Here is a 14,504-nt window from a genome sequence, read left to right as displayed (position 1 = left end):
ATCAGATTGCTATCAAGTTGGGACTTTTTATTGTAAAGAAATTCTTAACACCACAACTATTGCACCTATCACCCATCAATACACAAAAGCTGGGTTCAGGAACTTTTTATGGAAGTTATTGTCCTATCACTCCTTAATGGCCTAGTTTAAGGAATGTTTGGCATGATAATGCCCTGCTGTGCATCTCCTGCTCATTTCACTGGTGTCACAGTGGGGGCCAATTTCCTGTGTATTCGTTTATTGGCTCAGGGCCATTTAGGGTCCATTTTTATAATGAAACTTCCAAAACTGCACAGTAGGATACTCAGATTAGAGATCTGATAAGAGGGATCATGGCAAGTAGATTAAGATCAATAAACAGAGGTTGTGTACTATACAAATTTTTGTTGTTGTTTTTTTTTCGGGGGGGGGGGGGGTCACTTTTAGGCTTAAACTAGGCCTTTAAACTTGAATAGAATGGCCAGAGTCAACTTAAAACCAACAATTCTTAAGTTTTGCCTTAAAACTGATTAAAACTATTCAAATGTTCACATTTCTTCTTTCTTGACAAGCAAAAATTAACCAGTAGATTGGTTATATAATCATACAAGTCTGTCAACTCTATTTTATTGGTTTTGGCCAATTCTGTGAGGTTTTAAAATTGCAGCCCTATTAAAATATGAAAAAATTGTGAACATTTTACCATCCCAAAAAGTAACTATTCTACAGCAGACCTTTTATTACATAAAATTAGTAAAAACAACTTTAAATGCATATTACAGCTCATCATGGTACATTTGTCTCATTCGTTTCAAATCCTTCTGTTTATTATCCGTCGTCTTAATCCAGAAATTAGCGATCCATTTCTCTCCTTGCTTGACTGGACATCCCCCATGGAGCGTGAACTCGTCTATATTTCCCATCCAACCTGAGTCGCCGTCAAGATGGTGATTGTACCAGAAAACAGCCTTCCCGCGCGAGGCTGATACACGGAGTGGTGCGTCTTCACACTTCCTGTACAAGTGGTGGACACGCTCCAAATGAGCCTCCTACAGGATAGATATTGACAAGTGGAGCTAAGCTTGGATATGTTTAGACTCATAAAGAAGATTGGGGCAGAGCAAACCTCAACGCTAATATCTTAAGTTTTTCAGTTAAACAAGGGGCAATAACTCAACAACTTTTAACGCAAGAGTTGCGGACCATGATTCACATGAGCACATTGTTTCTTTTGAGTTATGAAGAATGGGGCGGAGAAAACCTCAGGGCTTGTATCTTTAAAGTTTTTCCGTTGAACAAGGGACAAAAACTCATCAATTTTAAAAGCCAGAGTTGTTGACCATACTTCACATATGCACATTGTTTCTAACATTTTCTGAGTAAGGGCAAAGGATAACGTTTTGCATGATAATGCTGATGAAGAACACGCTGAAACCTTCGGGCTATGACAAAATACCTTGAATTTTTTCATTAAAAATAAGACAAGTGAAAAATGACTTCTCCGACACAGAGCACTGACTTCTTCTATTGTCATAATAAAATGTGACTTTCTGAACAAAAATTCAACCTAGCATTTCTACGGCATAATATTTTGACAGTGTAAAACTATTTATTATTGCAGTGTATTCAAAATGATTATGATTTCCCTGAACTTCAATCACACTCATTATCAACTGTTCAATTTAATAGTAATCAATTAATATTATATTAATGCATTATTTCATGAACTTTTGTCTGAGAAAATAAAACAGGAAAAAATAAAAATACTGAAATGAAGCAACTCACAGTATGGTTGATTGTTGTGGTATTGGCAAATGGGAAGGCCGTCTCCCCTCCCTCCTCTACATCATTCAGGTAAAACAGCACCGTCATGTACCTGGAATAAAGAGGATTTAGAAACATGCATGTATACTTGTGGTAAAAAATAACTGCATGATTGAGAATTTGTCTAAAAGAATCTTTATACCATTTATGATTTAAGGCTATTATCTTAATTATTTATCACATCAATGCAACTCTGATGCAGTATATTCAAAACATTGAAGTTTCAAAATTCATCTACTTATAAAACTCATGTGTTTTTTAAATCTGGTATGTTTTTCCAGATGCAGTGACTTTATTTCTCAAGTATATACTGATTTTACTGTATAAAGGATGCTTTGGTAGATAGGACGTGTGCAAAAATATGAGTAAAAATTTGGTTAAAAAAAACAAACCTTAGATTGGAAAAATGTCAAAGTTGTTGGCAGCCATGTTTGTTTTGAATTATGAATTTTATTGGATCACAGTTTATTTATTATCTTTTGAATACAGAAATTTGCTGCGAAAAACATTGTACAATATCGAACCTCATATCCCAATGTTTCATTGGCGATACAACTCAATCCAGGCAATGTGAGTGACGTCCCTTTGAAGGTAAAGGTAAACAAACTTTTTCTTCCATTTATTTCTCAATTAAATCATTTTGAGTCCAATTTGGCCTGAAATAGCCTGAATGGACTTGTTTGTCAGAAGCCTTAAACTATAGACAGGATGCAGGCAATTTTTCAATTTTGGGGCATAGAACTTAGAGTCCTTAATACAGTAAAGTTTGGTAAAACATTTATGGAAACATTTTCATCACATTCGATGTGGGGGAAGCCCAAGAACCTGAAGAAAACCCACTTGCCCAGCTTGGTGACCACCAACCAAACTCACATGTGTTCAGGCCGGGAATTGAACCTTGGTGAGCAGTGAGTGTGCTAACCACACAAACTTACTTACTGACCCTTACCTACAAATCCTACAGTTTTTCACCTTGCCCCTGTTGCAACATGGCATATTTGGCTGGATATGTGAGGAATCTAGGTGTGCATTGTAGTGGCCATTCACACCATAATGGACGACCTGAAAATGACAAGAATATAGAATGTTAAAATATTGAAATGATGTATATAATTAAACACATCAACATTTCAGTTATTGCGGATCAGAATGCATTGAATTTAGTCAAAATGCCTTTCTAATCCATTAACTTGCATATTGGGTATTTCAAACAGTGGTTCATTCTGTTTTTTTCGCTTTTTTATGATGACTGGAAACCTCCATGCCAAGGGATTTCCCTGCTCCTGTGATGCAATTTAGAGACCAAAATGTTCAAATCTCTTACATAATGACCTATTTTCAAACATTGAAAATTTGCGACACCATCTCTAAACCTTGGACAGCCATTGGAAAATTTAAAGCTTGTTCTTTTTTTAAATTCTTGACCCGACTGGTTAATGAAAAATCAGAAATATTTAACCTTTGTGTAGTTAAACAATCTAAGTACTAGTAAATAATATACCTGGAAATCACTTAGTTTTATCAACTCTATGGGCAGCCGGACAACTTTGGACACCCTGAAAGACAAACAAACCCATGTTAACTCAACTCAACTCAACTCAACTCAAGTTTATTGCTATATTTACTACTACAACTATGGCCTACAAATAAGCTATTAATAACCTAACTGTCCAAGGTAATGACTATAACTTGTATTTTAATTACTTTTGACAAGGTATCTTTTTCAACAAGAAATATATTGTGTAAGAATGACTTTGTATATATTTTTTCTATTCAATATTTATGAATATATTGATGCTTTGTTGTCTAGTCAAAAATGGATTCACAATATAACACTGGAAGGGTATAAACAAAAGTCACCTTTCTTGAACCCGCCTGAATGTGTCATCAGATGAACTGTCGGGATAGAGCCATACCTGACTGCTGTAGCGGGAATGTTTCTCTGGGTGGGTTTTAATGTACTTCCTGAAATAACAGATTGGTAGTCAGTAGTTATTTCTTTCAAGCACTCTCCTAAATGTGTCATCTGATAAGTAAAGTTGGTGCAAGAAATTCATTATGTAGCAATCAATGTAAGCACTAACAAGAGCTGTCACAGAGACAGGGCGCTTGACTATTCCGCCGCTTTTCAGTGTAAGAATTGAAAAGTTTTGGCGAAACATGCATGGATCACTGTTAGATTAGATTTCAATGCAATACATGATGTGCGGAGATATTAACATAAATGTGGTTACATGCAAAATTTTAACCAGAATTTTTAAATGTAATAATAAAGGGCCATTATTTGCAAAACACAGTTATCTAACTTGATTATTCAATTAGGTTGGGTGGTTGAATACCATTGTATAAAGTTTCAATGCAATACATCAAGTAATTGCTGAGATATTATCCTATGTGTGATAACATGCAAGACCTTTACCAGAATTTCTAAGTCGCATAATAAAGGGGCAAAAATTATATAATATGAAAGATAGAGTTATCTTACTTGATTAAATAAGAAGGTTCAATTGTTGGGAGCCTGTGTGTAAAGATCCAATGCAATACATGATGTATTTGCTGAAGCATTGACTTAAAAGTGGTTACATGCAAAACCTTAACCAGAATTTCTATGTTGAATAAAAAAGGGGCCATTATTTGAATTTAATGCAAACTAGAGTTATCTTACTTGGTTATTTAAGTAGATTAGATGGTTGAGTACCATTTTATAAAGTCTCAATGCAATTCATCCAGTAGTTGCTGAGATATTAACCTATGTGTGCTTACATGCAAAATCTTAACCAGAATTTCTGAGTCGAATATTAAAGGGCAAGTAGTTGCATTACACGAATATTAAAGGGCAAGTAGTTGCATTACATGCAAACTAGAGTTATCTAACTTGGTAAATTAAGTAGGTTGGATGGTTGAGTACCATTGTATCAAGTCTCAATGTGATACCTCAAGCAGTTGCTGAGATATTAATCTATGTGTGCTTGCACACAAAACCTTAACTAAAATTTCTAAGTCAAATAATAAAGGCCTATTATTTGCATTAAATGCAAAACTAGAGTTATCTAACTTGGTTAATTAAGTAGGTTGGATGGTTGAGTACCATTGTATCAAGTCTAAATGCAATACCTCAAGTAGTTGCTGAGATATTAACCTATGTGTGCTTGCACACAAAACCTTAACCAGAATTTCTAAGTCAAATAATAAAGGCCTATTATTGGCATTAAATGCAAAGTAGAGTTATCAAACTTAGTTAATTAAGTAGGTTCAGTGCTCCAGCTAGCCCGTTTTTCAATGGCGCAGCGCCCGTGCCCCTTTTCTTACCGCCCTGCCCCCTTTTTGAGTAGTGCCCTTTTCACAAATGCTCTATTAGCACCAATTATCCCGTTTGTGCCCTTTTTACTATTGAAATCATTAAAAAAGATCGACAGCCCTTAATCCGCTGTCATAATTGAGACAAATTACGTAATACTTATGATAATAGTGTTCCCGCTAGGTGTCACCATGCCCCCATTGACTGCTTAAAATATGCCGTACTGCCCTTTCATCTTCCCATGTGCCTTATCCAAGTCATATGACAGCTAATTGTGTATTTGTTTAGTGAGCAGACGACCTGTGTATTCATAATCGGTCATCTTCTAATCCAATAATTAAGAAGAGACAAATAGGGAAACATCGGCAGGAGGCGGAGCTATTGAATGTCAGCCAATCAGAATATACATTGAGAATTTGTTCATTTAATGATGAAAGTTCGTAAAATGCGATAGAAAATGCGAAGTGATGGTGAAAAATGTTGTCAAGCACAATTAAATCTTTTAAAATAATTGTTAATTGTATTGTACTGACGAAAATCGTCATTTAAACATTGTTGATTTGAAGCAGACGGTCACTGCCGATTTGTAAACATAACAAAGGTGGCGCTAACACAATCGAATACTTCACTATTTCAGTAAATGTTTTTTAAAGTTTATTTGTAAAATATTCTTGATGAAAATTTCATTGTAACCCACAAATATATGCTGATGCTTTATGTAGTGTTTACCTATCGTGGTTACGATCATGTCAAAATTCGCCGAAACCGCCATTTTGTCAGAACGAATTTCGGAGTTATTTTATCAATGGTCTATGTTTTATAAGTGATTTTTAAGGAAATGGCAGTGACTTTTATTGTCATTTCATTCTAAAACGTTAGCATATTAAACATTATTTTAAGATTCGTCACCTACATCTTTGTTTTTTGTGTATTTATTTATTTGACTGCTTCAAATGTTTAACTGTCTTCGATTTTTGGAGACATATGTGACATTGCACTAAAGGAGACTCCAGACAAGTACAATCATACTACCACAGACAAAAAGACAAATTTTAATTTTGATATTCAAACACACCCTTCCAAATTTGGAGAAAAAAAACAAACTGTTTTTGTTCAAGTCTGGAAATCATGGAAAATGATTTAAATTGAGTATGAAAACAAATCAAATTCTAGGTGGAGACCCCCCCCCCCAAAAAAAAAACAAAAAAAAAACAAACAACCTTGTGACAGGGGTGGACCCCTCCCACAACCACCCCCAATCGCCCCTACACGACTCATGTAGTTTGCCCTTTTCAAAACTCCACCCTGCCCTTTTCAAATCCTGGCTGGAGCACTGAGGTTGGATGGTTGAGTACTTTGAATAGTCGAGCTAAAAATGATCTTCTATTGAGAAAACTAATGCCATATTTAATCACTCTATGTGTTTGCTAAAATACTTCTAAATATATTGAATAACAAGAGTTATCACTGTAAGTGATGAATGCCCCTGGGGTGATACTGAAGTGCAATTCAAAGGTCATTTAAAAACGGGAAAAATAGCAATGTAATGTGTGGATAAAAAAGCAATGTTTATGAACAAGCGGCAGACGCCTGGACAGACAGACAGAGGAACACAGGTCGTGAATGTGACGCTTCATCGTGAAAGCTTCAGTTCATACACATGAAATTGAGCCATTCACACGGACAGACGGATAGTGCAATTTTAATATGCCACCCTTTGGGGCATCAAAATAAACAAACATCTAGGGACACTTGCAGTTAAAACAATCGCATAATGAAACTATGATGCGGACAAAGACGAAGACAAGAAGGCTTTGACAATACCTCAAATTTAAGAGGATGACAAGAATACTTTAACATACCACAAATTTAAGACGACAACAAGAAGGCTTTGGAAATACCTCAAATTTCAGACGACAACAAGATGGCTTTGACAAAACCTCAATGTTTAACTTTTTTATTGAAAATCTGCTCACTTGATGAATTCGTAGATGTCTGCAGGGGTTGTTCTCTCCAACTCCTGCTTGCTGATCTTCACTGCAATCAACACAAGCAATACATTATGCCTTTATTCAACAATTATTTTATATAACATATTCTTGTTTTGGAATTCAAACATTTTCTTGGTGAGTAATACTTTGACGTTTTAAAGTGACACTTGTAAACTTTAAAACACCCTCATACATTGTTAATATAACTAAAAAAAAACAATAGTATTTTCAATACAAAAAGGAAAAGAAATTTTTCACAACATGTCAATCGGCTGATTGTTCAGAGCTTTGTTAAAGTTAACAACATGATTTACAACAGCATTGTTCATTTTTAAGTGAGAACGTTTTGATGATATTCTCAAATATTTAAATAAAACAAGTACAGCTAAAACCGTTAATTGCTATTTAGAAAAACAACAGATCACAAGTGTATCCATTAACCTTCAAGAGCAGTAACCATTTGAAGGTTAACAACAATGACATAAACAAGTTCTGAACAATCTGCCCAAAGTGTATCAAAATTAGATTATTTTTATCACATTGTGTATTAATATAAGTATAAGTGCTTAAATACAGTATATCTTGTCATATAAATTATGCAAACTAACTATTATCAATATAATATATAATATTATCAAACTACCACTTTATGTAATTATTCAGTAAACTAGATAGAATAAATGGTATAGATTGAAATGGGTAAGAGTGGTATAGGTGTCCGCATCTCATCCAAGAGGGTATGGGTTTGATCCCCACCAGTGATTCTTTCTCACAGCCCCTCAGAATGGACACCAGTATTGATTTCTACCCAGGAAAGGGAGAGTGATTCCATAAGCTTAAAGCTTTCATCACAATCAAGCTAAAAAACTTTAGTATAAACTATATGGTATAAGATGACGAATCAAGAAGACAGGCAACACCAATGGTATTTTATTCAGGTCTATAGACCAGAGAGCGGTAATTGCTGCACAAAAGGTTTGTAGAGTATATATCTAGGTATAAAAGTCCACATTTAGGCTACACAAGTTTGATGTTTTGTTCTTCTGATAAAAATTGGAAGGGGGCAATTTTGTTCATTTTTTTATTCAAAAACAGGAGCAGGTGAAGTTGAAACCATTTTTAATATAATTGATTTTTAAAATGATTATTCTAAACAGTTATAACTTTGTTCAATCTTCAAGCTTAAGGAAGTTACCCATATTGGAAATAATCCATTTTGGAAATAACCCATAAAAGAATTTACCCATATTGGAAATAATCCATATTGTTTAAAAAAACACACTATTTTGTTTAAAGCAATACCAAGAATGTTGTCCCAACAAAAAGGCTCCGTTTAAACAACTAAATTTTATAGGTTCTAGAATAATACATTATTGGTGTAACTGCAAAATCTACATATAAAAGACTATAAGTTGTGTCAATGTCTTAAATATAGACAGTTTTCAGGTTTCACAAAAAACAATTACAAGAATTGCCAAAATAAAGATTATACACATGTGTAGTCGTATGTCAAAATAAGCAGATATAAACTACAATGTAAGGCTCAAAGAAAGCGCGACTCACTATCGTTGTTCGTGTCTAGGTTGAGCGACTGGTACCTGCAATAGCAGCAATGTAATAGCAACAACAGCAACTACATGTGCTACATACACCCTACCAAAATACATGTACTAATATACTATTTTTTTTTGTAAGTCAGGGATATATGGAATAATCGAACCTAGGGCATGACCTCTCTAATGAATAACTTTACATATTAGATATTTTAGAAAGATTGTTATCACAATAGTCTTGCCCAAATTGCATCATCTTTCCATTGGTGGCCTTAAATTGATGGCAAAAGCAAATATATATGGTCATTTCTGGCATATTCGGAAGTAAAAAAAGGTATTTTGATACGTTTACAATTTGCTTCTTTGATTTGTTCAGATCTTATCAAAGTCTGTAGGTTTTAGTAGGGTGTAAATATCTAACTACAATTTAGTACTGTGAAATAAGATGTTATAATGAAACAGTTGAAAATTGGTGACTTTTTAAAAAAAATTCATCTATCATCATCTTTAAGACCAAAGGAAGTTTTAATTACATTGAAAACTAACTTTTAAACTGCTATAAGTTTCAGAGAAGACTTAGTGAGAGGTATGTAATGCACATAGAGCTGCCATCACAAAGAGGCTCCTTGAGAAGCTTCATGCGTTGCACCAGGACACCTCGAGGACTGTAGCTCCCTATGACGGAGAGAGAGAGCTCAGCGGGGAGCTCTATGCATGAGGAGTTCTATGCGTAGAAAGCTCTATGCATTAGGTCTATGTATGAGGACCTCTATGCATAGGGAGCTTTTTGTTTGAGCTCTATGTGTAGGGAACTCTATGCATGAGGTGCTCTTTATTTGAGGAGCTCTATGCATGGGGAGCTCTATGTGTGAATAGCTCTGTGCATGGGGAGCTCTATTTGGCATAACACAGGTTTTAGTTTGTAGTTAAAAGTAGAAGTTTTAAGTTTAACGCTAATTAGTAGATTGCAAATTATCCAAGTTATTTCACAGTACCATTGCATTCATGAATGTCACCATAACACATCACCAATTCATGCTTCATGCAATGAATTTCCCCAATAGCTTTATTTTAGAATGTTCATTCCATTATATTTGTTTTCTTGGTTATATACGGAGAAAGGGATATTGTTAGTTAAGGCTTCATGAAGAATGTCATGTAATATATGCACATGCTGTCACAAAAGATAAAGGCCACTTGCTGAAAAAAATCATAAGACACTATTAAAATCTAGACCAACATTATTACTTAATACTTTGTGATTAACATGAAAGATTGAAATTCAATCTTTACTTTTCACAAAAGATCTTGTTACGGGCAGAAATGTATCTAACATTCCATGCAGAAATGGTTCTAACATTCCATGGCAAAAGCACATGCATGATGGGAATAGTAAGTTTAGTACAGTTAAAATTATCAGCATAATTTCAAAAGTATTTTATATCTACAAGGGCTGTTCAGGTAATTCGCAGAATTCTAACATAAAAAGAACAAAATTCGTTGGAATTGCATTGAACTTCATTTTTAACATTGTAAAAATATTTTCAACAACATTTGGTATTTTTATGTTAAAAATTCCGTCAACTTTCAGAGTGACCCTAGTATTTCAAATATCACATGCAAATACAACAATCATTACTTAGGCAACCATATTTAAATACTAGTATTTAAGAAAGCAATATGTTATCATTTTGTTCATTCATATTGATTCTAAAAAGAACAGCATTTTAAAGCTGAAACGCATGATAAAATGCACCCATATATACATCCGAAACACAATTGTATTTAATATGAAAAAATGGCATTAGTAAAAGAAGAGCGAATATATCAAATAAAGAGAAGCCAAGAAATCCCTTCACAAATTATTAAAAATATTTGGGTAAAATATAATATCATTCTGTTGATATACAGACGATATTAAATTGTATTTTTCACCAGTTGAACTTACATCTGAAGCAAATCATCATCTTCCAAGAACACATCATAGCCATTCTCAAGGGTGAGTTTCATCTGTAATATAGCATTTGTCAATATAGGGATGAAGCGAGAAGCAACTTGGGCGAGAAGAAAACTCCTTAAGATTTAAAAACTTTTTCATATAAACTTTGTCTTCTAAATTCAGTCATAATATTTCTATAGTACACTTAAATACAATTTTTTTATCCCTTATCTGGGTCAGGCAACTTAACCAGTCATAAATGGCATTTGTTTCTATGAATACATGAACATACTGAAAACATCAACATATAGTATCAGGTGACTGTAAAGAAAGTTTGTGGTGCAGTTTTGCCCATTTTCTTTAACTGTATATACATGTCAAATGTACATGTACCTCTCAGAGATCAACAATGAACACAACAATGACAAGAGAGCTCCTGAGCAACAGGATGCTCATTCAAAGATTTATTAAAATCTGAGGTAGGGGCCTAAAATGCCATACATTGTACACATGTGTGTTGTCTCTATGTACCACATTTCATGATCCAAATCTAGATTGTTTTTTTAATTATGGTCAAGGTTTAAGTTTTTGCACAAGGCAGCCGCTGTCAGATAAACAATGATGATGACAAAAAAAAAAAAAGCTACAACAATACCTAGATTTATTTCTTCAAGTCAATAATCTTTGTACTAGAAATTCAAATGCATGTGTGAAATAGAGCAATCCATAGTTAAACCTATGTAAGAATCACAACTACTGACACAGCCAAGGTTTATATCTCAACTTTCTGCCACAAGTCTAAACATTTCTTATAATATACAACTGGCACCCTAACCATTTGGGAGTCGAAAATTAACTTTAGGTGAACTACTGCTAGATGAAACAAATACTTGATAATGTAATCATTAAAATGTAAACATTTTCCACTGTACCTCTGCGAAGTCCAGTTGTCTATCACTGTTGATGTCCATCAGCTGCATCCCCTTACCATCTTTGACCTGTCTTTCCGTCTTACTAGACTCCAAACCCATCTCCTTGGCAACAGATATGAAATGGTCACATTCCTCCCCGGTCAGGAAATCTTTCACTTCTGGAAAAATAAAGATTTGTATATCATGATATGGAAATGTTGCAGTCAAGATGCATATGATATGCCTACATGTATAATTCAATCACATCTAGTATCACTGTTGGTATCCAAAATCCTAACAATAGTACATGTATCTCCGTCAATGTAAAAGTAAAGTGTTTACATTACAAAACATTGTCACTTTTTTGTGTATGCATAAAATGACAGAATATTCAAAAGCAAACCTGTTACCCTTCAGGACTTTTAACTGATAATTTTAAATGTATAAATGGTTAACACTTATTCAATGCAACTGTTAAATTATGTGAACATGTCCATGCAATCTTGTTAATCAAATAATAAAATAATACCAAATATTTGTGGTTTCAAGTTGATGGTTTTAACTTCAAGTTGTCTGTCATCATCTTCTACCAGCTTTACCTCATCAACCTACAAAAGATATCAGAAAATAATGCTAGACCTTGATGGATACATGTAAGACACTGGTGTTAAACAAGATACAGGAGAGGTTGTATCAACACAAAGACATACCACTACAAAGTTGTCCCAGATTGGGAGAAGTCGTCCTGTGTATATTTTGTTGCTTAGTTGCTTAGTGAGCTACACTATGGTCAGATCAAAGGCAGTCTGTCAAAATGATATTTTTGGACTTTTAGTGATATAAGCAATATGTTATAGAATTTTAGTGATCCAAGCAATCTGTCATCCAAGCAATCTGTTATAGACTTATAGTGATCTAAGCAATCTGTCATGTTTTTACCTTTTATATAGTGATCATAATTACACTACATGTTTTAAACAATTTGTACTTTTTAAACCCTGTCTAAATATATTCTCCTTATCTTTGGTTATGTTTTACTTTTTAGCTTATAAGACTGGGATAACCTCTCCAAATATTAGGAAACTTCATGGTGGTACAACATCATGTTTGAATGACTTCTCCAATGCAACTCCAAGGCATTGATACATGACGAGTACGTGTGCACCTTGCTCTAACCAACTGAGCTCACTTGGCAACTGGTTCTTACTCACACACACGAAAGTACAAAAATGATGAACGTGTAAAAAAAAGATATTTTAAAATAGAAAAAAACAAACTTTTTACTTCTGTGATTTTGTAATTTATTGTTGTTGCTTAATTCAGTGGATATGCAGATTTTTACTGTACATTTACACCTTTAGTACTTTACATTATAAATATATGATCAGCTGAAGACTAAAATAAAGTGTTACACTCACGTAGTCACTTTTCAACTGAGTTAATTTCATCTCCTTCTCTCCGACACATTGGACTCCACCGTCAATATTTTGACAGAAGCCATTTTCCAGCGTAAACACTAGATCATTGCAAATAAATATCAGCATTAGAACTAGAAAACATGAAGACATTGGACAATATGTTTTGCTCATTTTTGACAGTTTCCTCCAATTTGAAGAGCACTTTGAACAACGCAGCAGGCAACAGCTCTTTACAACACTGTCAAACTGCACGCAGTGGTTATTTCCCTTAGCAATTTTCACTTAATATCAATTAATATGTGAATTTAATTTAAATACGGGTTTTACTATTTTTAAGTGTTTAACATTCAGTAATCTTAAATTCAAAACATTTGATTGTGATAAAAGTAAAAATTAAAGGAAAAATTACTGCTTTGGAAGTGTTTCAAATTGAAAACTTTATTTATGTTTAACACATTATGTGTTTTACAAAATGTTCTGGGTCTGAACTTTACATCGAGCGTTTAGTGCAGCTCTCTCGCATGAAGGTTACTTTTTGGGCCTGGCATGCACTCTATTTAATTGGGTTAACTTTTAAAATATTCTTGTCAAAATGATAAATCGTGGTTAGCGGATCAAATAAGAGATGTACTATTGGAAAATGGGGCTGATCACTTTGCTAAAAGGGTCTTGCTGAAAAATGTTACATGGTATCACCATTTAAAAAAGAAGAACGATTTTATGCTCGAGAGCATAGGTGGCAGTATCGGTTAGAAATATTACTGGTTCAAACTCACTTGGCTCGAAATCCTCTATGGCTCGTACTGGATGTTAACTAGTACTAAGTAAACTAAGGCATCCAAGACCGTTTCAACCCCTTACTAAACAAGCGATTTTGCATTTTCTTTGAACAGGATGCCTCAAACCATCTTTAAAAATAATGAACGGTTTTCGAGAAATCGAACTTTTTTCATGATCCTATTTTAACGTGTTTATGTTTTGCAAGAAGATCAACGAATCCATTGAGTATGGTAAAAACGTTTTGAATGTATTTTACTCAAGGTCATTAAAATCAAATCGCCAATATTCGCTTCACGACTAGCAAAGCATGAACGCGAAAATGACAAGTCACCGCACGCATGGTGTAGTGGATTTCAATTCGTGACTGTTGTACTTTCAATGAGATTTCTGGGCATTATTGAACAGCATCCTATGTATGTAACATTTTATATTATACTTAAGATATTTTTGCAAGGTTTAAAGTCTAACTGAAAACCAAGAATATGAACATGGTATGGAGAAAACAACATTTAGGCTCCTAGGCTCAAGTGTTTATCAGTTATTGACCGTTGATCCACTGACTTCAAAGTCATGATATTTATATCTTAAGGTCATGACGAACCTGCCTACCAAGTTTATGGTCCCTGTTTTTTTTTTATCGGAAACCGTGGGGACGGACAGACGGACATATGGTCCGATGACTACATGTATATGCAGCCCTTGGTGTACATAAAAATGTGTCTTTCAATACTTCCACCTATGCTCGAATGCAAATCTGCGCATTTTGATTGCAGCTACAATCACAATCATAATTATGATAGAATGTTAATGC

General features: G+C 34.2%; 1 protein-coding gene across 1 annotated transcript; it reads right to left on the bottom strand.

The window, feature by feature from the left end:
• Positions 1 to 405: 405 nt before the first annotated feature.
• Positions 406 to 13,116, bottom strand: LOC128213366 (transmembrane prolyl 4-hydroxylase-like). Its single transcript, XM_052919013.1, has 11 exons — positions 12,914 to 13,116; positions 12,025 to 12,103; positions 11,517 to 11,674; positions 10,594 to 10,655; positions 8,656 to 8,690; positions 7,078 to 7,138; positions 3,664 to 3,768; positions 3,305 to 3,359; positions 2,753 to 2,865; positions 1,765 to 1,855; positions 406 to 1,028 (listed from the first exon to the last, which is right to left on the bottom strand). Exons 1-11 carry the CDS (start codon positions 13,082 to 13,084, stop codon positions 756 to 758), a joined length of 1,203 nt encoding a protein of 400 aa, XP_052774973.1. The 5' UTR covers positions 13,085 to 13,116; the 3' UTR covers positions 406 to 755.
• Between the last annotated feature and the right edge of the window lie 1,388 nt (positions 13,117 to 14,504).

The sequence above is a fragment of the Mya arenaria genome, chromosome 13 (genome assembly GCF_026914265.1).
Source record: "Mya arenaria isolate MELC-2E11 chromosome 13, ASM2691426v1".
Classification (NCBI taxonomy): domain Eukaryota; kingdom Metazoa; phylum Mollusca; class Bivalvia; order Myida; family Myidae; genus Mya; species Mya arenaria.
This window is presented reverse-complemented; position numbering and strand designations above follow the sequence as displayed.